General features: G+C 39.1%; 1 protein-coding gene across 6 annotated transcripts in view; it reads right to left on the bottom strand.

Moving 5' to 3' along the window:
* Positions 1-24,353, bottom strand: part of ak9 (adenylate kinase 9) — a 154,525-nt gene that overhangs the window by 2,325 nt on the left and 127,847 nt on the right. For all 6 annotated transcript variants that reach the window (XM_059982957.1, XM_059982953.1, XM_059982955.1 and 3 more), the window contains 6 exons: positions 20,468-20,685; positions 19,920-20,116; positions 18,153-18,322; positions 17,957-18,055; positions 10,604-10,706; positions 709-823 (listed from right to left, as the gene is read on the bottom strand). In XM_059982957.1, coding sequence (XP_059838940.1) covers positions 709-823; positions 10,604-10,706; positions 17,957-18,055; positions 18,153-18,322; positions 19,920-20,116; positions 20,468-20,685 — 902 coding nt within the window. The remainder of the gene's footprint in view (positions 1-708; positions 824-10,603; positions 10,707-17,956; positions 18,056-18,152; positions 18,323-19,919; positions 20,117-20,467; positions 20,686-24,353) is intronic.

Raw genomic sequence — 24,353 nt, 5'->3', positions numbered from 1 at the left:
TTTGAGTAGGAGAACTTTGAGGGGAATGGCATCGTTCTATGTGTCATGAATAAGATTTCTGATTTAGGAATGTTGGATCTATCATATGTAGTTTTGTTTGCTAGATCAATCATATAGTATGGTTCAAATGTCACTGAAGTCCAGTTGAATTCCCAGAGTGATGTAGAACAACCAGAAATAGTAGGTATTAGATTTCAAAGAAGCGTTATGTGCTTGGATTTCTGGGCACATCAAGAACAGGTGTAAGGCTTTTCCCAACTTAAATTGAAGACTGCCTAAAAGAAAGAATTTAAATCAATAATCTTTTTAGATCGCTGTAGAAACTAATTTTCTTAAGCTCTACCAACACCAAAATCTCTCTTTAGTGTTGTTTTATGGTTGTTACTTGACCACTACAACTATGATAAATAAACTATAATTACACATCAGTATTTCTCCATATTTCTTGGATTTGTGCACAAGGTTCACTGGTACAGAGTATAGCATTTATATAAGATGGGCTCTCATCAGCATTATTTTACTTAACAGCTCTGTAACTTATGAACAAGTTGCTGGACACAGACACTTCTTGACTTAGAATGAGATAGCTTAGGAGTATGAAACTACCAAAAATCACTTTTAAGATAAATTTAGCAATTTAAAATATTAATGTTTTCTCTTGAACTATGCAGAGATTCTAACATATAAATATATAATTATATCCATTACCTTTAAGATGATATGAAATATAGAAAAGTGCAGACTTCCTCACACTTAAGAAAGGATATTTTGGCTTCAGGCACCCCACAGCTGTTAATGCTTTAATTATTGATACTGCTGCTCCCTACAAAATAACAGTCTTCAGAATCAGAATCAGAATTAGTTTAATACCACCACCATCATATGCATGAAATTTGTTGCCTTTGCAGCAGCAGTACATTGCAATACATAATAATAGAAAGAAAAAGGATATATAATTTATTTAAAAAACCAGATTTTGGCTTGTACAAATCAACAATATAGCATGCTCTCCCCATCAGATAAACAAGTATTATGTCTTAAGAAGCTATAGAAATTATTATAACCAACAAATATTATATACAGTGAAACAGTCACAAAGCACTAAATTAAACTTAATAGTTGACTAAAATATAAGGGAAAATATTTTTACACATTGACCTTAAGTCTGATAATCCAATTGTTCAGAATTCTTAAAAACATACCCAAGCATTGGTTTCCCTGTTCTCTTTAATATACTGGGGCTCTGGTTGTTATTTTCTTTTCATGCACTGTGGTGCCAGTTCCTCCATTTATTTGAAACACACTGGGATTCAGTTACTTTGCTCCCTTTAAAATTTACCAAGGCTCTGTCTACCACTTTTTCTATAAACTGACATGGGTTTCTTTTACCTGGTCCACTTGAAAAAAATATTACACTACTGCGCAATATCTAAGAAAGGCAAATTTACTTTAATATTGTTCAATTAACATAGCAGTTTTATCATACAAAAATCCACTTTGAGAAATAAGAAGGGTTTAATCATACAAAAATCCATTTTGAGAGAAAGATTGCTCTCTGAGGTAGAGTTTAAAGAGGATCTCAGAGAAAATTAAGAAATGTAGTAACGTAATGTATGAATTCTAGAATTTAAGAGGATAGAAGGGTAGCACTAGTAAGAGGAAAAATTTGGGAAATATGAGACACCTTGGGGAGTTACAAGTTACAAAGATAGCAACAGTCAAAGTAATGAAATGAATTGAGCATTAAGGACAAGGTGGCCTTTTGAATTTGGGGTTTGTAATTTCAATATGTTACAGTTCACAACTGTGAATAAGAAGAAATTGCTACAGATACCACATCTAAACATGAACAGTGATGGACAATTAAACAGTTAACAGGAGGAGGCAAGCCCCAACATATGAGGACAAAAGACAAACCTGAAGCTCCTCAAACATGTTAAACTAGAGGCACTAAATGTTGATCCCTCTCAGCTTCCTCCTGGGACCCTGACCCATGCCGTAGGCAATCTTCAGCCAATTAGATTTTAATTACCCCACTATAAACTGAGATAATAAGAGTGTTAAGCGGAAAGAAAATAATTCATGAAATGTATCTGGGATAATTTTGTACAGTATGTTTTTGGTCCTAAAAGGAAGGATTACTAGATCTGATTTAATGGTATGTTTTGGTAAGAGATTATTTATGAGATAGTGATCAAATCATTATAAGATTTAGATAGTCTCAGCAATGCTAATTTCAATGGAGTAAAACTGGATCTGAAAAATGAAATGAAAAACTGACAATCACAAATGTAACAGAGCAATGGGCTACCTTTGAGGAAGAAATTGTTTAATGAGGTACATTGGAAGAACACACAATTCAGAGCTACATGGTGATGAAAGAGTACAGAGAAAGATAAACTAAAAGATCTCTTATGGTAAGTGTCATATTGTGAGTACAAGGGAGAACCAGAGGAGATATCATAAATGGAAGGCAAAGAGAGCTTGTGAGAAAAGACTGAGAAAAGTGAGAACTGCTAACATAAATGGGAATTCAAAATGTTCTTTCAGAATATAAAGTGTAAATGGATAATACATGGAGATGTAGAGCCTTCTAAGGATAAAACTTTCAAACTAGACATGAATTCTGAGGACACTGAATGAGTGTATCTATCTTTACCTGGAAAAAAAGTTACTTCAAACTAATGAAGGAAGAGGCAGTTGAGGCGCATGGCCAAGTGGTTAAGGCGTTCGTCTAGTTATCTCAAGGTCGCTAGTTCGAGCCTTGGCTGAGGCTTGCATGTGTGTTCTTGAGCAAGGCACTTAGCCACACATCGCTCTGCAATGACACTGGTGCCAAGCTGTACAGGTCCTGAATCCCTTCCCTTGGACAACATTGGTGGCGTGGAGACTTGTAGCTTGGGCAATTGTCGGTCTTCCATAAAAAAAAAACTTTCCAAGGTGCAATTCCATGGTCTATCGAGACTAATGGAGGCCTCCACCTACAAATTCGAAAAAACTTGGAGGCCATTTATTTCATATGATGTAACTTGATCTTTTCCGAATCCTTTTTATTATCCTTAAATATTTGGATAGAGGAGCAGAGTTATCAAATTTAACCGGAGGGTCAAAAGTGACACTTCTGAATTTTTCTAAATTTAAACAAGATATAGTTTGGGAAAACCATTGGAATGTAGTAGGAGGATTAATCTCTTTCCAATTCAATAAAATGGATCTTCTGGCCATTAATGTAACAAATGCAATCACCTAACGAGCTGAAGAGGATAAATAACTATGTAAGCTAAAAATTGCAGTAATAGGATGAGAATGTAAATCAATACGGCCATTACGTATTGGCCATGCAGTGGCCATTACGGAGACTTGGCTGGCACCAGGGCGGGAATGGATTCTCAATATTCCTGGATTTCAGTGCTTTAAAAGGGATAGAGAGAGGGGGAAAGGGGAGGAGGTGTGGCTTTACTGGTCAGGGATACTATTACAGCTGCAGAAAGAGTGGGTAATGTAGCAGGATCCTCTTTTGAGTCAGTATGGGTGGAAGTCAGGAACAGGAAGGGAGCAGTTAGTCTACTGGGGTATTCTATAGGCTACCTGGTAGTAGCAGAGATACCGAGGAGCAGATTGGGAGGCAGATTTTGGAAAGGTGCAAAAATAACAGGGTTGTTATCATGGGTGACCTTAGGTTCCCTAATATTGATTGGCACTTGATTAGTTCCAAGGGTTTAGATGGGGCAGAGTTTGGATGGATTCCTGTCACAGTATGTTGACAGGCCGACTAGGGGGAATGCCATACTAGATCTAGTATTAGGTGATGAACCAGGTCAGGTCACAGATCTGTCAGTGGGTGAGCACCTGGGGGACAGTGATCACCGCTCCCTGGCCTTTAGCATTATCATGGAAAAGGATAGAATCAGAGAGGACAGGAAAATTATTAATTGGGGAAGGGCAAATTATGAGGCTATAAGGCTAGAACTTGTGGGTGTGAATTGGGATGATGATTTTGCAGGGGCATGTACTATGGACATGTGGTCGGTGTTTAGGGATATCTTGCAGAATTAGGGATAAATTTGTCCCGGTGAGGAAAATAAAGAATGGTAGGGTGAAGGAACCATGGGTGACAAGCGATGTGGAAAATCTAGTCAGGTGGAAGAAGGTAGCATACATGAGGTTTAGGAAGCAAGGATCAGATGGGTCTATTGAGGAATATAGGGTAGCAAGAAAGGAGCTTAAGAAGGGACTGAGAAGAGCAAGAAGGGGTTATGAGAAGGCCTTGGCGAGTAGGGTAAAGGAAAACCCCAAGGTATTCTTCAATTATGTGAAGAACGAAAGGATGACAGGAGTAAAGGTAGGACCGACTAGAGATAAAAGTGGGAAGATGTGCCTGGAGGCTGTGGAAGTGAGCGAGGTCCTCAATGAATACTTCTCTTCAGTATTCACCAATGGGAGGGAACTTGATGATGGTGAGGTTGATGTTCTGGAGCATGTTGATATTAAGGGAGAGGAGGTGTTGGAGTTGTTAAAATACATTAGGACGGATAAGTCCCAGGGGCCTGATGGAATATTCCTTGGGCTGTTCCACGAGGCAAGGGAAGAGATTGCTGAGCCTCTGGCTAGGATTTTTATGTCCTCGTTGTCCACAGGAATGGTACTGGAGGATTGGAGGGAGGCGAATGTTGTCCCCTTGTTCAAAAAAGGTAGTAGGGATAGTCCGGGTAATTATAGACCAGTGAGCCTTACGTCTGTGGTGGGAAAGCTGTTGGAAAAGATTCTTAGAGATAGGATCTATGGGCATTTAGAGAATCATGGTCTGATCAGGGACAGTCAGCATGGCTTTGTGAAGGGCAGATCATGTTTAACACACCTGATAGAGTTCTTTGAGGAGGTGACCAGGCATATAGATGAGGGTTGTGCAGTGGATGTGATCTACATGGATTTTAGTAAGGCATTTGACAAGGTTCCACATGGTAGGCTTATTCAGAAAGTCGGAAGGCATGGGATCCAGGGAAGTTTGGCCAGGTGGATTCAGAATTGGCTTGCCTGCAGAAGGCAGAGGGTCGTGGTGGAGGGAGTACATTAAGATTGGAGGGTTGTGACTAGTGGTGTCCCACAAGGATCTGTTCTGGGACCTCTACTTTTCGTGAGTTTTATTAAAGACCTGGATGTGGGGGTAGAAGGGTGGGTTGGCAAGTTTGCAGATGACACAAAGATTGGTGGTGTTGTAGATAGTGTAGAGGATTGTCAAAGATTGCAGAGAGATATTGATAGGATGCAGAAGTGGGCTGACAAGTGGCAGATGGAGTTCAACCCAGAGAAGTGTGAGGTGGTACACTTTGGAAGGACAAACTCCAAGGCAGAGTACAAAGTAAATGGCAGGATACTTGGTAGTGTGGAGGAGCAGAGGGATCTGGGGGTACGTATCCACGGATCCCTGAAAGTTGCCTCACAGGTAGATAGGGTAGCTAAGAAACCTTATGGGGTGTTAGCTTTCATAAGTCGAGGGATAGAGTTTAAGAGACACGATGTAATGATGCAGCTCTATAAAACTCTAGTTAGGCCACACTTGGAGTACTGTGTCCAGTTCTGGTCGCCTCACTATAGGAAGGATGTGGAAGCATTGGAAAGGGTACAAAGGAGATTTACCAGGATGATGCCTGGTTTAGAGGGTATGGATTATGATCAGAGAATAAAGGAGCTAGGGCTTTACTCTTTGGAGAGAAGGAGGATGAGAGGAGACATGATAGAGGTGTACAAGATATTAAGAGGAATAGACAGAGTGGACAGCCAGCGCCTCTTCCCCAGGGCACCACTGCTCAGTACAAGAGGACATGGCTTTAAGTCAAGGGGAGGGAAGTTCAAGGGGGATATTAGAGGAAAGTTTTTCACTCAGAGAGTGGTTGGTGCATGGAATGCACTGCCTGAGTCAGTGGTGGAGGCAGACACACTAGTGAAGTTTAAGAGAGTACTAGACAGGTATATGGCGGAATTGAAGGTGTGGGTTATATGGGAGGCAGGGTTTGAGGGTCGGCACAACATTGTGGGCTGAAGGGCCTGTAATGAGCTGTACTATTCTATGTTCTATGTTAATACTCAAAACTGTTGAAATAATATTAAAAATGTCTTTCCAATATTTCTCCAAAAGAAGGCAAGACCAGAACATATGAGACAAAGAAGCTACCTCAGAATGACATCTATCATAGACAGGATTTATATGAGAGAAAAAATGAGCTAGCTTGTCTTTAGACATGTGGGCCCTGTGCACCACCTTAAATTGTATCAACGCATGTTTAGCACATATAGAGGAGGAGGTAACTAATTGAAGAATTTTCTCCCATTTCTCTGTAGGTAAGGAAAGTTGAAGTTCCTTTTCCCATTCATTCTTGATTTTATCTGATATATCTAGCTGCATTTTCATAATCATATGATAAATAGTTGTTATTAAACTCTTCTGATAAGGGTTTAAACCTAAATTTTTTCCCATGATATCAGTTGTATATGAATTTGGAAAAGTATGTAACATTACTCAAAAAGTTTCTAATTTGTAAGTATCTAAAAAAATGGGACCTGGGCAGATTATATTTATTAGACAACTGTTCAAAAGACATGAAACAGTTATCCAAGAATAAGTCACGAAAACATGTTTTACCCTTCGTTTTCCATACCAGAACGGTTTGATCCATAACAGAGGGTTGAAAAAGGAAATCAGGTATAATAGGGCTTGATAGAATAAATTTATTCAAGCCAAAAATTTTACAAAATTGAAACCATATTCGTACTGTATATTTAATTATTGGATTAACCATTTGTTTATTCAATTTAGAAAGAATAAAGGGAAGCGAGCTCCCTATAATAGAAACCAATGAAAACTCTTGAATGGATTTACATTCAAGGTTTACCCATTGTGGACTTTGAATTACATCCAAGTCCTGTGACCAAAATATTAAATATTAATTGCCCAGTAATAAAATCTTAGATTCAGCAATGCCAAACCACCAGCCTTTTTAGACTTGTGTAAATATTTTTTTTCTTAACCTAGGATTTTTATTCTGCCGTAAATATGAAGAAATTTTAAAGTCAACAATATCAAAAAAGGATTTAGAAATTGAAATTTAAAAATTGGTAGTGCTTGAAATAAGTATAAAAATTTAGGTTAAATAATCATCTTAATAGCATTGATTCAACCAATCAGTGATAAAGACAATGGGGACCATTTAGTAAGCAATTGTTTAACCTGTTCAATTAAAGGTAAAAAATTGTCCTTAAATAAATCCTTTTGCTTCTTAGTAATTTTAACACCCAAATAAGTAAAATAGTCTGTAACCAATCTGAATAGTGAATGTTTATAAATTGGAAACTGCATATTTAATGGGAAGAGTTCACTCTTATTAAGATTCAGTTTATAGCCAGAAAAGCTACTAAACTGGGCAAACAGAGATATAACTGCAGGAATGGATTTCTCAGGATTGGAGCTATATAGTAACAAGTCATCTGCATATAATGATAGCTTATATGTCCTATCCCCACGGGTAATGCCAAATATATTGGGTGAATCACAAAGAGCAATAGCTAAAGGTTCCAAAGCAATATTGAATAATAAAGGGCTAAGAGGACAACCTTGCCTAGTGCCACGAAACAACTGAAAAAAGTGAGATCTTTGATTATTGGTAAATACCAAAGCTGAAATGGTATGGTATATCAATTTAATCCAGGATATAAATTTCAGACAAAAATTAAATTTCTCAAGCATACTGAGGCTTTGCAACGCTTTCTCAGCGTCCAGTGAAATGACACATTCTGGAGTTCTAATTGAGGGAGTGTAAACTATATTAATTAATCTCCTAATATTAAAAGACTAATAGCAATTTTTAATAAATCCAATCTGGTCAACAGAGATAATTTGAGGCAATATATTCTCCAACCTAGTTGCCAATATTTTAGAAAAAATCTTGGAATCCACATTCAGCAAGGATATAGGACTATATGATGCACATTCAATAGGATCTTTATCTTTTTTAAGAATTAAGGAAATAGAGGCTTCATGAAAAGATTGCCATAATTTACCTATGGTTAACGTATCCTTAAAAATTTTACATAACCAAGGAGAAAGTATCATAGAAAAAGATTTTAAAAATTCTACTGTGTAACCATCCGGACCAGGTGCTTTACCCGAATTCATCAAAGAAATAACATCCTTTATTTCTTCTTCTGCAATAGGGGCACCTAATGTTAAACATTCATTGGGTGATAATTTCAGAATATTCAATTTCCTTAAAAATTCATACATTATAGTGGGGTCATCAGGAGATTCTGATTGATATAAATAATTATAAAATTCTTGAAAAGATTTGGTTATCTCATCATGATCAACCATTAGAGTGCCATCTTGTTTATGAATCTTGATAATCTGGCGTTTAACCAAAGCAGTTTTCAATTGATTAGCCAGTAATTTACCAGAGTTATCACCATGTATATAAAACTAGCTCATAGTTTTAATTGATTTTCAATCAAGGATGTTAATCATAGACTATGCTCCATTTGAAGTTCAACTCTCCTTTTATAAAGCTCTTTACTAGGAGCAATAGAATATCTCTTATCAATTTCTTTAATCTTGTTAACCAGCATCAGTATTTCATTATTGATTCATTTTTTCACTACAGCAGAATATGAAATAATTTGTCAATGGATATATGCTTTAAAAGGGTCTTATAATACCCCACTGGAAATTTCTTCCATAGAGTTTGTTGAAAAGAAAAAATCAATCTGTTCCCTAATAAAATTGACAAAGTCTGAGTCCTGAAGCAGAATAGAATTGAGTATTAGAAAAAGTATCCATTATCTTGATAGATAGTTTTAAGTGTGCCTGGTCAGAGATGGCAATAGAATCATAGTTACAGTCAATAACAGATGGAATTATACGAGAACTAAATGAGAATTAAACATGCCACAAGAGGACAAAGGCTTAAGGTGCTGGGGAGTAGGTACAGAGGAGATGTCAGGGGTAAGTTTTTTACTCAGAGTGTGGTGAGGGCATGGAATGGGCTGCTGGCAATGGTGGTGGAGGCAGACACGATAGGCAGTCTTTTAAGAGACTTTTAGATAAGTACATGGAGCTTAATAAAATAGAGGGCTATAGGCAAGCCTAGTAATTTCTAAGGTAGAGGATATGTTCGGTACAACTTTGTGGGCTGAAGGGCCTGTATTATGCTGTAGGTTTTCTAATAAAAAAAAGGAGTGATGGAGGAAATAATAGGCAGGATAGACACAGGAGAGCCAGTGGACATTAACATGGACTTTCAGAAGGCCTTTGACAAGATGCTGCACATGAGGCTGCCCTTGGTATTATAGGAAGGACACTAGCATGGATAGAAGATTGGCTGTCTAGCAGGAGGCTAAGACAGGGAATAAAGGGGCTTTTTCCAATTGACTGCCAGTGATTCATGGTGTTCTGCCAGTTTTGGTGTTGGGACTGCTTCTTTTCACATTTATATATCAGTGATTTGCTTGATGGAATTGATGAATTTGTAGCCAAGTTTGAGGATGATATGAAGACAGGTGAAGGGACAGGTTGTGTTGAGGAAGCAGGTCTGCAGAGGACATAGACTGATTAGGAGAATGAGCGAAGAAGTGGCAGGTGGAATATAGTGTAGGGAGTTACAGCCATGCACTTTGGTAGAAGGAATAAAGGCATAGACTATTTTGTAAATGGGAAGAAAATTCAGAAAACAGAAGTGCAAAGGGACTTGGGAATCCTTATGCAGAATTCTCTAAAGGTTAACATGCAGGTTGAATTGGTGGTAAGGAATGCAAATGTAATATTAGTATTCATTTCAAAAGGGAGGGAGGGCTCTGTCAGTCTGGATCGACCATGGATGTTGTGTCCTAGCTGTCTAGATATGCAAACCTGGACAGTACAACATGGAGAGCAAGCTCATTTCAACAGGACAAGGATATAAAAACAAGGATGTAATGCTGAGGCTTTATAATGCATTGGTCAGACCACAGTTGGAGTATTAAGCAGTTTGGGGCCTCATTTCCAAAAAAGGATGTGATGGTATCGGAGAGGGTCCAGAGGAGGCACATAAGAATGAAAGGGTTATTGTATGAGAACTGTTTGTGCACTCCAAGGCACAATTCCATAGCTTCATCTTTGATCTACAGAAAGTCAGTGAAGCTGAAAGAGAAGTTGTTCAATGTGAGGACAACCAGGTGAAAGAGTGTACTGGTGGGAAAAGAGGACAGAGTGCTTTTGGAATATCTGTATGTAGAGGATATCTCTGGTGAAGACAAGCCATTGGGGTGCAGGAAGCTGGAAAGTGTTAAGGCGGCAGAGAACATCAAAGATGTTACAGATGTGACAAAGGAAAGGAACTGGTCAAGGGGAGAAAGAATCAAACCAAGAATAGGAAAATGGATTCAAGGTTGCAGGCTTTTGTGTACTTGTATCAGTTCAAGAAGTTTATAAGAAAATTTCTGCCTTTAAGCCAGGTAGGTTTAGATTATTAGCAATTAAAGTCATAGGATTGCAAGAAAGAGGATAAGGTAGAACTAAGTGTTGCTACATGCATGTCAATTTGCATCACTCATCTGATAATGTTGTAAATGCCCTTACTTGTTCCATATATCCAAGTATTGGAAGTGAAGTGAGAGCTACCGTATCTTTCACTGGTGGAAGTTTATTTGGGAGCTTCAGATCGCAGTACTTCTCAGGATGTCTGAAAATGATTAAAACATATGTAATTTATACTTAGAAGCTGTGTTTAAGACAACAAGGCATTATTTTTTGACCAGAACTTCCCATTTCCCTGATATAAATTTGTTGGATTAGATCACATTGCAATTCCATTTTGTTAAGTGTATCTTCAACTTTTTCCAGGTTATGGTGTTGAAGATCTGTAATTCTTTATCTAAGTCATTCGGGTCTTATTACAAGCTTACATCCTAGCATTAAGGAATGATGCCCACCTGTAAAATTTGGTATGTTCCTATTTTTAATTTTTATCAATGCACCATATAAAGAATCCTATCCAGATACTTCATTGTTATGATACACACCAGACCATGCTAGCTTCTGGGGTTTAGATGCTCTGATTCTCTGGGATATGGATAGCTGGCATGGCCCCATTAAAGACTCAGGTCTGCCCTGCTATTTGGTGACCATATTTTGGTGCCAGGGTTTTTAAATTTAAAGAGCACCTGAAATGAGGTTCAGGGCTCAATTGCCAGCTCTACTTTGGATTCTCATCTAGCATCAAGTTTAGAACCCTGTTCTCATTTCAGTCTCGTACTGTGTCTCGATTCTAGTCTCGGATACTTCATCACTTGGGTCCTAACCATCTTTGCCTAGATCTCTTATCACACATCACAGCTTGGAACAGCAACTCTTCTGCCCAAGATCCCAAGAAATAACAGAGTTGTGTGCACAGGTCAGTCTATCACAAAAATCAACCACCCCTCCATTAACTCTACACTTACCGCTGCCTTTGGAAAGAACCCAACACAATCAAACATCACTCCCACCCCACTCATTCCCTCTTCTTCCCCCTTCATTGGGCAGAAAGTAAACAGCTTGAAAACAAAGCTTTTCATCGTATCTAGGTATACAGTACATGACAACAAAAAATCAATTACCAATCAAAATGCCACAAGGAAAGCAGATCTGGATTCCTATATTTCCCCTATCAACTTCCAATTAAACAGCACTTTCTCACTAATAACATGCTAATGTGGGAATATGATTAAATAGCATGGCTTAAAAGAAGATAGGAAATGAAGATTTTATACCTGTAGCTATAAGGTATTTAGACAAGACAATAACAGAACTGAAGTTTTGATACTGAGAAAAACACAAATTGTATCACTGAAGCATTCAGCTCACCATCCGGTGTTGGAGCCAGTAATGCTCACCTGTTCCCACACTAATGTGATCTGGATGTGAATGGTTGAGTAAACTAGACTGCTGTACTGGGGAGGCAGTTAGTGAACCATAGTGTGGCCTTAGACAATAGACAATAGGTGCAGAAGTAGACCATTCGGCCCCTCGAGTCTTAGCAGTGACTAAAACTCGGGTAGTGCACCACTATTGCCCAGATCTCAGTTGGGAGTTGAATTATGCCCAATCAGTGAGCAGGAACATGAGAAGAAGTGGTGATTTTAATTAGGTCCGTGACTGAACATTAAAAAAGGCAGCACTTTGAGTCAGTTTTTGGAGTTGGATCATGTTCAATCAGTGAGCAGGATTCACTAGAAAGGGTGAATAGAAATAAGGCAGGGTAAGCGAACAGCCATTCTAATAGCGGGCCAATGTTGGAGGGGCTTTGGCTCATCAGGCTTTGGTGAGGTAAGTATCTCGTAAGTTTCTCTTCTTCTTTATTCTTCATTCCTCATCTGTTAGGGCACAGTTAGTGCAGTGAGAATGGCACAATGGGCTGTGTTTTGTTCTCACGTGAGATATGAGAATTCTGGGAGACCTCCAGCCCCAGATAACCACATCTGCACCAGGCACACTGAGCTGCAGCTCCTCAGAGAATGTGTTAAGGAAATGGAGCTGCAGCTCAATGAACGGGATATTAAGAAAGTGATAGATAGGAGCTAGGTTTCAGGAGACAGGTACTGGGTGACTGTCAGGAGAAGAAAGGGAAATAGACAGCCAGTGCAGAATATCCCTGTGCAATTCCTCTCAATAATGAGTATACAACATTGGATACTGTTGAGGGGGATGATCTACCGGGGGGGGGGGGGGGGTGGCTGTATCAACTGGGTCTCTGGCATTGAATCTGACACTGTAGCTCAGAAGAGAAGAGAGATGAAGAGGACTGCAGCAGTGACAGGAGATTTCATAGTCAGAGGAATAGAGACGGGATTCTGTGGACGCGATAGAGGCAGCCAGATGGTATATTGCCTCCCAATTGCTAGGGTTAGGGATTCTTGAATTGTATCCATGGCACTCTAAAAGGAGAGGGTGAGCAGTCAGAAGTCTTGGTGCATATTGGCACCATTGATATAGGTAGGAAAGGTAAGGAGATTCTGAAGAGAGATTTTAGGGAGCTAGGTAGAAAGTTGAAAAGCAGGACCTCTAGATTAGTAATCTCTGGATTGCTGCTTGTGCCATGCACCAGTGAGGATAAGAGCAGGATGATTTGGTAGATGAATGCATGGCTGAGGAACAAGTTCAGGGTGCAGGGGTTCAGATTTCTGGATCATTGGGATCTCTTGTGGGCAAGGTACAACCTGTACAAAAGGGATGGGTTATACCTGAACTCGAGGGTGACCAATATCCTTGAGGCCAGGTTTGCTAGAGTTGTTCAGGTGGGTTTAAACTAATTTGGCAGAGGAATGAGAAATGGAGTAATAGGGCTGACAATGAGGTAGTTGGTTTACAATCAAAGGCAGTGTGTAGTGAGACTGCTAGCAAGAACAGACTGATGATAGGGCAAAATTGCAGTCGATGGGATGAATTGCAATGTAAAAGGGGACAAAATTAGAAAGGGTGATGAATACAGGACATAGCATATGTAGCATACGGAATAAGGTAAATTAACTTGCAGCTGAGTTACAGATTGGCATGTATGACATTGTATCACTGAATCGTGGCTTAAAGTCCAAGGATACATATTGTATTGAAAGGACAGGTAGGTAGGCAGAGGGGGCGGGGCTCTGTTGGTAAAAACTGAAATCAAATCATTAGAAAGAGGTGGCATAGGGTCATTAAATATAAAATCATTGTGGGCAGAGCTAAGAATCTGCAAAGGTAAAAAGATCCTTATGGGAGCTATATGCAGACCTCTGAACAGTCGCAATAATGTGGTCCACAAATGACATAGTGAGATAGAAAATGCATATCAAAAGGGCAATGTTACAACAGTCATGGGGGAATTTCAATATGCAGGTAGATTGGGAAAATCACATTGGTGTTGGATCCCAAGAGGGGGTTTTTGTTGAATGCCTATGAGATGGCTTATTAGAACAGCTCATGATAGAGCCCACTAGGAATCAGCTGTTCTGGACTGGGTGTTGTGCAATGAACTGGAATTGATTACAGAGCTTAAGGTAGAGGAACCCTGAGGGGCCAGTGATCATAATACGATAGAATTCACCCTGCATTTTGAGAGGGAGAAGCTAAAGTTTTATGTATCTGTATTATAGTTGAGTAAAGGGAATTACAGAGACATGAGAGAACAGCTGGTCATAATTGATTGGAATGGACCATCAGCAGTGATGATGGCAGAGCAGCAATGTCTGAAGTTTCTGGGAGCAACTTGGAAGACACAGGATAGATATATCCCAAAGGAGAAGTATTCTAAAGGCAGGATGACACAACCATGACTGACAAGAAGTCAAAGCCAACATAAAAGCCAAAGAGAGGTCATATAATAAAGCAAAATTTAGTGGGAAATTAAGAGAATTGGGAAACTTTTAAAAACCAACAGAAGGCAACTAAATAAGTCATAAAGGAAGAAAAGATTCAATACAAAAGTAAGCTAGCCAATAATATTAACGAGGATATCAAAAGTTTCTTCAGATACGTAAAGTGTAAAAGAAACTGTGAGAGTAGATATTGGACCACCTCTCAGAAGATCTTTGACAAGGTACCACAAACGTGGCTGCTTAACAAGTTAAGAGCCCACTGTATTACAGGAAAGATACGAATATGGATAGAACAGTGGCTGATTGGCAGGAGGCAAAGAGTGGGAATAAAGGGAGCCTTCACAAGGAAATCTGCAGATGCTGGAAATTCAAACAACACACACAAAATGCTGGTGGAACACAGCAGGCCATGCAGCATCTATAGGAAGAAGCACTGTCGACATTTCAGGCTGAGACCCTTTGTCAGGACGCCCTGACAAAGGGTCTCAGCCCAAAACGTTGACAGTGCTTCTTCCTATAGATGCTGCCTGGCCTGCTGTGTTCCACCAGCATTTTGAGTGTGTTGTAGAAAGGGAGCCTTTTCTGGTTGGCTGCCAATGACTAATGGTGTTCCACAGGGGTCCGTGTTGGGACTGATTCTTTTTACATTATATGTCAATGATTTGGATAATGGAATTAATGGCTTTGTGGCCAAGTTTGCAGATAATACAAAAATAGGTGGAGGGGCAGGTAGTTTTGAGGAAGCAGAGAGGCTATAGGAGGATTTAGATTAGGAGAATGGGCAAAGAAGTGGCAGATAGAATATAGTGTCTAGAAGTATATGGTCATGCACTTTGGTAGAAGAAATAAAAGTGTAAACTATTTTCTAAATGGAGAGAAAATTCAAAAATCTGAGGTGTAAAGGGACTTGGGAATCCTTGTGCAGGGTTTCCTAAAGGTTAATTTGAAGTTTGAGTCAGTTTTGAGGAAGGCAAATGCAATGTCAGCATTCATTTCATTAATACTAGAATATAAAAGCAAGAATGTAATGTTGGGACTTTAAAAGGAACTGATGAGGTCTCATTTGGAGTATTATGAGCAGTTTTGGGTTCTTTATCTAAAAAAGGATGTGCTGACAATGGAGAGGTTCAAAGAAGGCTCATTACATTATTCTGGGATTGAAAGGCTTACCATTTGAGCAGCATTTGATAGCTCTGGCGTGTACTCACTGGAATTCAGAAATTGTGGGGGAGGGGTGGAATTGCATTGAAACCTTTTGAATGTTGAAAGGCCTCGATGGAGAGGATGCTTCCTGTGGTGGGGGAGTCTAAGACCAGAAGACACAGCCTCAGAATAGAGGAATGTCTATATAGAACAATATTGAAGGGGAAGTTTTTTAGCCAGAGAGTGGTAAATCTGTGGAATTTGTTGCCTACAGGCAGCTGTGGAGGGCAAGTCACTGGGTATTTTTAAGGCAGAGGTTGATACAATTCTTGATTAGTCAGGGCATGAAGGAATGTGGGAGATTGGCACTGAGAGATAGAGGGAGATAGAATGGCAGAAAAGACTTAATGAGCCAAATGGCCTTATTCTGCTCCTCCATCTTATAGTATAAAATTGCTCATCTGAATGAAAATGACATTTATGAAACCTAACTTTTCCTTCTGTTTACAGGTTCAGAAAATCATATTCATACAAATGAACATAATGCTCCCACATCTGACCTGCCAGATGTAGGATCAGAGGGATACATTTCTAGCTTCTGTCACTCACTCAGATTCTTATTTCAGATCCATAACAGCCTATACCTAGTTAGCTAGAGATGGTGGAATGCTAGTGGTTTTCTTCGGGAACTGCCAGCCACAATCAGCCTGATATAGTTGAGGGGGCAACAACACACAAATAGTGGAAAGAATATAGAAGGGAAATTTCATTTCCAGTTTATAGAAAGTTGTAAAAATTAGAAATCTTCAGTTACTCTCCAAGTATATATATCCAAATAGTGATGGTAATGAAAAGGAATTTCTAAAACATGCTGAAATGTTTCCTTTTCCAGAAAATAGGAGAGCATTTGGGGAACAATTACACTGTCAGAGTCAGCACAGTAACTGATGCTGCTACCATGCAGCTCCTGACTGTTCTCAACAGCTCCTGACATTCAAGACTAATCTTGAATATCTCCTTGTGGCAAGCATGGGTTCCCTTGGGTACTCTGGTTTTCTTCCATATTCCAACGAAGTTGTGGTAGATTCATTTGTAAATGATCTCTAAGTGTAGATAAGTGGCAAAAAGAATCAAAAGGGAGTTGACAGACATGTGAGATGTAATAATTTGCAAAGCCACAAGGAAATAAGGAAAGAGGAAATGGGAAGATTACTCTGATTGGACCAGATTGGCTTAAAGGCTATTTACTTTGTGTTGCAAGTAAACATTCTTAGAACAGTTATGGAAAGAGGTGTAGTAAAAAAATATTTCAGTGAAAGGAGTTGTGGATTTGGTGGATAAGAAAAATTGGGTGAGGATAGTGCAAAAGTGTAAAAATAATTATGGCTCAGAGGTACACATTCCTTTAATATTCATCAGCGTTCTGCACAAAAAATGTATTAAAATTCCAATTTTAAAGTGAGTCAGAAATTCTTCAGTGGGTGTTTACAAATAACATATAAAGTGGGGTTATGTGGAGAAATTTGCCACTTCGGCACATGGCCATGAGAGTTTGATATTCTGCTGTGCATTATACCCAAAGTACTACATAAAAGAAAACAAGCAAATGCTGCCCATGGTTCTAGGTGTTGCCTCCAGATCTTCCACCATGGCAAACTAGGAGATACAACGTAGGAGAAAAGATTATAGAAAGGGAAAAGAAAAATTGTGGGGGATAATTACAGAGGGTGTGATCTAAAGGTGAGAGAGAAGATTACATGGGACTTGAAAGATAATTGGTGCAGTGAACCCATTAGGAGGAAAATGGGCAGAAGTAGGAAGGTGAGAAGACGCCATTGAACAGATCAGTCATGGGAATGAGATGGAGAAGGATATACTGAAGAGAAACTCCAAGTTGAGAATGTTATCAGAGATAAAGGGGATCAATAGGATTATGGGAAAGAAGAGGAGGCAGATAGAAAATCTTGGAAGGTTCGGAAGATCCAAGGGTTCATAGAGTCCATAGGAAGGAGTGGAGGCCAATCACTGGAAGAGGGAGTGGATATTATGGAATAGAAGCATCAATCTGCAAGAAAACAGGAGCTTGTTTTAACGAAGATGCACAGCCTTAGAGGCGTCTTGATTTCATCACTGCTGATTCTTCAAAAAAATGCAGAATAGCTTTAATCCCATAGTTAAGGTCTGCTTCTGCAGTCAATCTCCATGATATTTATAAATTGCATATACTTAGTTAGAAAATTATGCAAGTTTGATCAGTTGCATTGTATACCAAAATTTTGTTGTATTTGTCCAGCATTTGTTCAGAAAAGCTGCATTAATTTAAAGTTTTGACAATGTTTTGCAATTATGCAGCTGCACCAGTGTGTAAGGCATTCCAAAATATACAGTGAAATTTCAACCCCTATAAAAAAGTTATCAGAGTTTGATAATTAGAACATTATTTAGAAACACTTACCGCATAAATTTATTAAGGTGTTTCTCATCCTGAAAAAGATATAACTTGTTTCTGTATTCAACAGCATAATCAATGTGTCCAGGTATCAAAGCTTCATACCTGCCAAGAACCAAAATAGCAACGTGGAATATTCCTCCAAAAAGAAATTTAATTCTACATCAGATATATTCTGTAAGCTATTCAGAAGTTGATTTACTTCTCCATCCCATCCAGAAATGTAACTGGACAGTAGCCCTGCAATTCTGCATGCTTAGGAAACCTGGCCTTCACTCCAATTGCAGTAAGCTTTATTGGTAACATATCAGGTGGTGGCAGAGTCACAGCAGCTAGTGGAGGTACAAACATCTCTGGGTTCTCCAAGAATGTCTGAAACAAATGAACAAAATTGTCAACACACACAAAATGCTTGAAGAATTTAGCAAGTCGGGCAACATCTATGGAGAAGATTAATTTGTTGATGCTTCAGGCTGAGCCCCTTCATCCTTTCACAATATTTTGTTTTTATACTTTAATAAGATTGAAAAAAAGTGTGATAGTCATCACAATTTTCTCAAAAATGTTAGACAAAGGTATCATTAAAACTATAAGTGTAAAAATAAGTGGACATATCTGTATCTTTGAGTCCATATTCCTAGCTTTGTAAAAATAAATTTAGCTGCTACTTTGTTTGATTTCCACATGCAACTAAGAATTATATGTAATATATAATTATTACTCTTTCCTACTGATTACGTGTCAAAAATAGAGTATCTTACAAGACTCGCCACTTATAAAACTGAGCCTTCAACCTATTTAAGACTAAGCAGCTAATTGTTTGTCAATTGTTCTTTACTGATGGACCATGACAGGAGTCTGTCCAATCTATAAAAAATACTGTGACAACTTTTCAAGGCTCCTTTGTGCATTACTTCCAAAATCTGATGCCCTCAGTTCACAGAAATAATGGGCAACAGGGACATAGAAACAAACCAACAAATCTTCCCTTCATCACAACTTGGAAAAAGATCTCTGCTCATTCATCATCATATATGGGTAACATAGTGGTTAATACTTCACTTTATTGAGTCAGCTGTAAGATCAGGTTTGATTCCCACCACGGTCTGTAAGGGGTTTGTACATTCTTGCTGTGGATGTGTGTGTTTCTTCCAGGTGCTCTGGTTTCCTCCCAGATTCCATAGACATATAGTTAGTGTTAGTGAGTTGTGGGCATGCTCTGTTTATGCTGGAAGTGTGATGACTTCAGTGGGCTACCCAGTGCAATCTTTGAAGATTTATTTGATGCAAAATGATGCATTTCACTGTCCATTTCACTATTTTGATGTACATGTAACAAAGCAAATCTCATCATATTCTAGAGTTCTCTACCTCACAGAACAGTGACAGTATCTTCACCTTACTGAAATTTAAGGTCACTTACCCTGACCTCTTCCCAAATAAGTGCTGACAATAAAAAAGCTACCAAAGTTTCAGGAATGGAAAAAAGTGTTTTTGTTTAATTTCAACAAAACTGCAGTGACAACATGGGCATGGATCAAAAAGGTCTCAGGAAAATAAGTAACTGTACAAGCATTTAATAATTTGCTTCTATGATAATGAAACATCTCTTAAATATTAATTCCTCAGTTCTCTCCACATATGTTACCAGACCAGTTGTACTTTCCCATGTACTGATTTTGTTGCAGATTTTGGCAACTACCATGCCACATTTTATCTTCATTTACATTGACAGGTCTAGGTTTCTTCTCCAAGTGTATAATTAATGTCAAGCTCCACATGCATATATGGGAAAGAACAAATTGATAAAACCTTTAACAGTACTTTTTAATCAATGTACAGGTTGAAAGATGTGCAAAGAAAAGCTGACAGAATTTAAAGCAATATTCTCATGTCCCCTTTGATCAATATTATTTATGAAGGTAGAGAAAGAATGGAACTAATTTTAATCTATCACAGACATGCTTACTTCCAGAGCTTCCTTTGAAGCTAGTTTGTAGTAGTGTCCTCGGAACTCTGCTGCAAATTCCAATGATGGATCAACAGAACAGTCTTCCAGTTCCTCTTGTAATTGAAGGGTGACAGGACAGTATTGCCCAAACTCTCCAAGGCGTGTTAGCAGTTCATTGGGTGTGATGCACAAACCAGCAATATTGGCAGCTTTACCTATTTGTGAGAAATAACATTTTGCTTTTTCAGTCGCAATGAACTTAAAGGTTGGAAACATTCCTTGAAAGCTTTCCCCACAAGCTTGGCTCAACAAGGTATGAGAGGTATGGATTAGCCATGTACATACTGCTTGGCACAGAAGACTAAAAAGGGTTGAATAATCTTTTCTAACTTCTAATTTTGTGCAATGTCATACACGAGACAGCAGAGTTTGACACAATGATATATTTACTTCTCTGAAAATAATTTGCTTAGAGAACAATAAAACTCAAAAGCAGAGACATTAATATAATTTCAGAATTCATAATGCTTAATAAGCAATATTTAATTTAAAATGTCTATTCTTACCTTCACGTATTCGTTCCAGATATATCTCAATCTGTTTTACACTGGCTTTGACTTCTTCGAGCACTTTTAGCCACACCCACCACTTGCTGTGTTGTCCATAAATAATACGCCAGTTTTGATGCTCCTGTTGGTAATATTCCCAGATAGCACTAATCTCATGACTAAATGATGAATTTCGAATGGTTAGAATCTGAGAACTGTCATGGAGTGGATAGATCCTATCAGAAGACAGTAAAAGTAGCAAAATTAGTGGTAAAACTTTGGTGTCCAAACATGATTTAAGTAAATGTAACTAAATTTAGTATTCCTAATTCATAATGTGCATCTACAATATGGAGTAGGCTTCTGCTGCATAAATGCAAAAAATATAGCTTATTACATTTAATATTCTTTTGAAAATGATGAGCCCTTTGTCAGCTCAAGTGATGTTATCAAGATGAAACATTGGTGAGATTCTACAGCTTATATAGTATTTTGTGGCTTATATTCTCTGTCTCTGAGGCCAATGACAGGTAGTCTTTCAAGAAGGTGAACACTCGCAAGGCAGCTGGGCCTGATGGGAGTACCTGGTAAGGCTCTAAAAATCTGTGCTAACTAACTGGCAGGGTATTCAAAGACAACTTCATCCTCTCATTGCTACAGTTGGAAGGTCCCACCTACTTCAAAAGGGCAACAATTACACCTGTGCCCAAGAAGAGTAGTGTGAGCTGTCTTATCGTCCAGTTGCATTCACACCTACAGTGATGAAATGCTTTGAGAGGTTGGTCATGGCTGGAATTTACACTTGTCTCAGGAAGGACTTGTACCCACTGCAATTTGCTTATCGCCACAATAGGTCTACAGCAGACGTGATCACACGGTCTTGGATCACCTGGACAATGCAAATACCTATGTCAGGATGCTGCTTATTGACTATAGCTCTGCATTTAACACCAACATTACAAAGGTCCTGATCAGAAAGCTACAGAACCTACGCCTCTGTACCCCCTCTGCAACTGGACTCTCGATTTCCTAACCAGAAGACCACAATCTGTGTAGATTAGAAAGAGCATCTCCACCTCACTGACAATCTACACTGGTGTGGCACTGCTCTACTCTCTCTACACCCAATGACTAAGTGGCTAAGTACATCTCAAATGTGATCTATAAATTTGCTGATGATGTAACTATTGTTGGCAGAATTTCAGATGGTGACGAAGGGGTAGGAGCGAGATATACCAGTTAGTTAAGTGATGTCTCAACAACAACCTTACACTCAATGTCAGCAAGACCAGAGCTGATTGTGGACTTCAGAAAGAGAAAGATGTGGGAACAGAATCCGAATCAGGTTTATTATCACCGGCATGTGTCATGAAATTTGTTAACTTAGCAACAGCAGTAGTTCAATGCAATACATAATATAGAAGAAGAGAAAAAAAAAATTAATAATAAATAAATAAATAAATTCCAGTATACATCTATTGAATAAATTAAAATTGTGCAAAAACAGAAATATATTACAAAGGTGAGGTAGTGTTCATGGGTTCAATGTCCATTTGGGAATCGAATGGCAGACAGGAAAAAACTGTTCCTGAATCGATGAGTGTGTGGCTTCAGGCTTCTGTACCTCCTACCTGATGGTAACAGTGAGAAAATGCCATGCCCTAGGTGCTAGGGGTCCTTAATAATGGACACTGCTTTTCTGAGATAACGGTCCTTGAATATGTCCTGAGTACTTTGTAGGCTAGTACCCAAGATGGAGCTGACTAAATTTACAACCCTCTGCAGCTTCTTTTGGTCCTGTGCAGTAGGCTCCCCCCCCCCCCCATACCACACAGTGATGCAGCCTGTCAGAATGGTCTCCACAGTACACTTTTATGGAAGTTCTCGAGTGTTTTTGTTGACATATCAACTCTGTTCACACTCCTAATGAAGTATAGACGATCTCTTGCCTTCTTTATAGCTGCATTGATATGTTGGGACCAGGTTAGGTCCTCAGAGATCTTGACACCCAGGAACTTTAAATGGCTCACTCTTTCCACTTCTGATCCCTCTATAAGGATTGGTGTGTGTTCCTTCGTCTTACCCCTCCTGAAGTCCACAATCGGCTCTTTAGTCCCACTGACACTGAGTGCAAGGTTGTTGCTGCGACACCATTCCATATTTGGCATACTTCTCTCCTTTGCACCTTTTGTCTCCATATGAGATTCTACCAACAATGATTGTATCATCAGCATACTTATCAATGGTATTTGAGCTATGCCTAGTCACACAGTCATGCATATATAGAGAGTAGAGCAGAGGGCTAAGCTCACACTTCTGAGGGGCAGTAGTGTTGATCATCAGCAAGGAGGAGATATTATCACCAATCCACACAGATTGTGGTCTTCCAGTTAGGAAGTCAAGGATCAGAGGCTCAGGTTCTATAGCTTATCAATCAGGATTGTGAGTACAGTGTTGTTAAATGCTGAGCTATAATCCTGATATAGGTGTTTGTATTGTCCAGGTGGTCTAAAGCTGTGTGAACAGCCATTGAGATTGTGTCTGCCATTGATCTATTGTGGCAATAGGCAAATTGAAGTGGGTCCAGGTCCTTGCTGAGGCAGGAGTTCAGTCTAGTCATGACCAACCTCTCAAAGTATTTCATCACTGTATATCTGAGTGCTACTGGATGATAGTCATTAAGGCAGCTCACATTATTCTTCTTAGGCACTGGTATAATTGTTGCCTTTTTGAAGCAAGTGGGAACTTCCGCCAGAAGCAGTGAGAAGTCGAAAATGTCCTTGAATACTCCTACCAGTTGGTTGACACAAGTTTTCAGAGCCTTACCAGGTACTTCATTGGGACCTGCCACCTTGCAAGGGTTCACCCTCTAAAGACAGCCTAACATCGGCCTCTGAAACAGAGATCACAGGGTCACCAGCTGCAGCAGGGACCTGCACAGCTGTAGTTATATTCTTCCTTTCAAAGCGGGCGTAGAAGGTACTGAGACCAAAAAACCTATCCTCATAGAGGGATCAGAAGTGGAGAGAGAGAGAGCAATTTCAAGTTCCTGGGTGTCAATATCTCTGAGACCTAACCTGGATGTAACATATTGAAGAAACTTGTAAAATTAGTCAGATCTATCATGGGTACTAGCCTCTGTAGTATTGATGCACCATCAATAACTCTAGGAGACTGGAAGTGAACGATAGTCTTTTATTAACAGCGAAAAGGGAGCACGACATGTCGAAGACTGAGGGAGGAGCAGTGCCTCAATCGCCTTTATACAGGGGTCTGTGGGAGGAGCCACAGGAGCAGTCAGCAGAGGGGCGTGTCCAGACAGGTATACATAATTTACCACAAGTATCTAAGACGCTTCAAAATGTGGTGCCTCAGGAAGGTAGCATCCATCCTAAAGGACTCTCACCATCCAAGACTTGCCCCCTTCTCACTGTTACCATCAGGAAGGAGGTACAGAAGCCTGATGGTACACACTCAGTGATTCAGAAACAGCTTCTTCCCCTCTGCTGTCCGATTCCTAAATGGAACATGAACCCATGAACACTACCTCACAACTTTTTTTTCTGGTTTTTTTGCATCACTTACTTTTACCTTAACTATTTAATAGACATAAATATCTGCAATTCAGTATTTTTCTCTATATTTATTGTACTGCTTCCATAAAGATACCAAATTTCACAACACATGCTGGAGATATTAAACCTGATTCTGATTCTGAATACAGTACATCACTTAGCACTCTGAATCGGTGCCCCTTTAGTTATCTTGGGGATAGAGTGTAAATATTTGGTTGCTTACTAATATACTATATCTCCAGTTCTTGTTTCCCACTTCAGGCTGCACTACTACATTAAGAAATTTAAAGCACTTGGTCACAACAAAATGAATGTTCATTTTGGGGTAT

Source organism: Hypanus sabinus, chromosome 10 (genome assembly GCF_030144855.1).
Source record: "Hypanus sabinus isolate sHypSab1 chromosome 10, sHypSab1.hap1, whole genome shotgun sequence".
Taxonomy (NCBI): Eukaryota; Metazoa; Chordata; class Chondrichthyes; order Myliobatiformes; family Dasyatidae; genus Hypanus; species Hypanus sabinus.
Note: the sequence above shows the minus strand (reverse complement) of the source record. Positions and strands in the feature narration are given on the sequence as shown.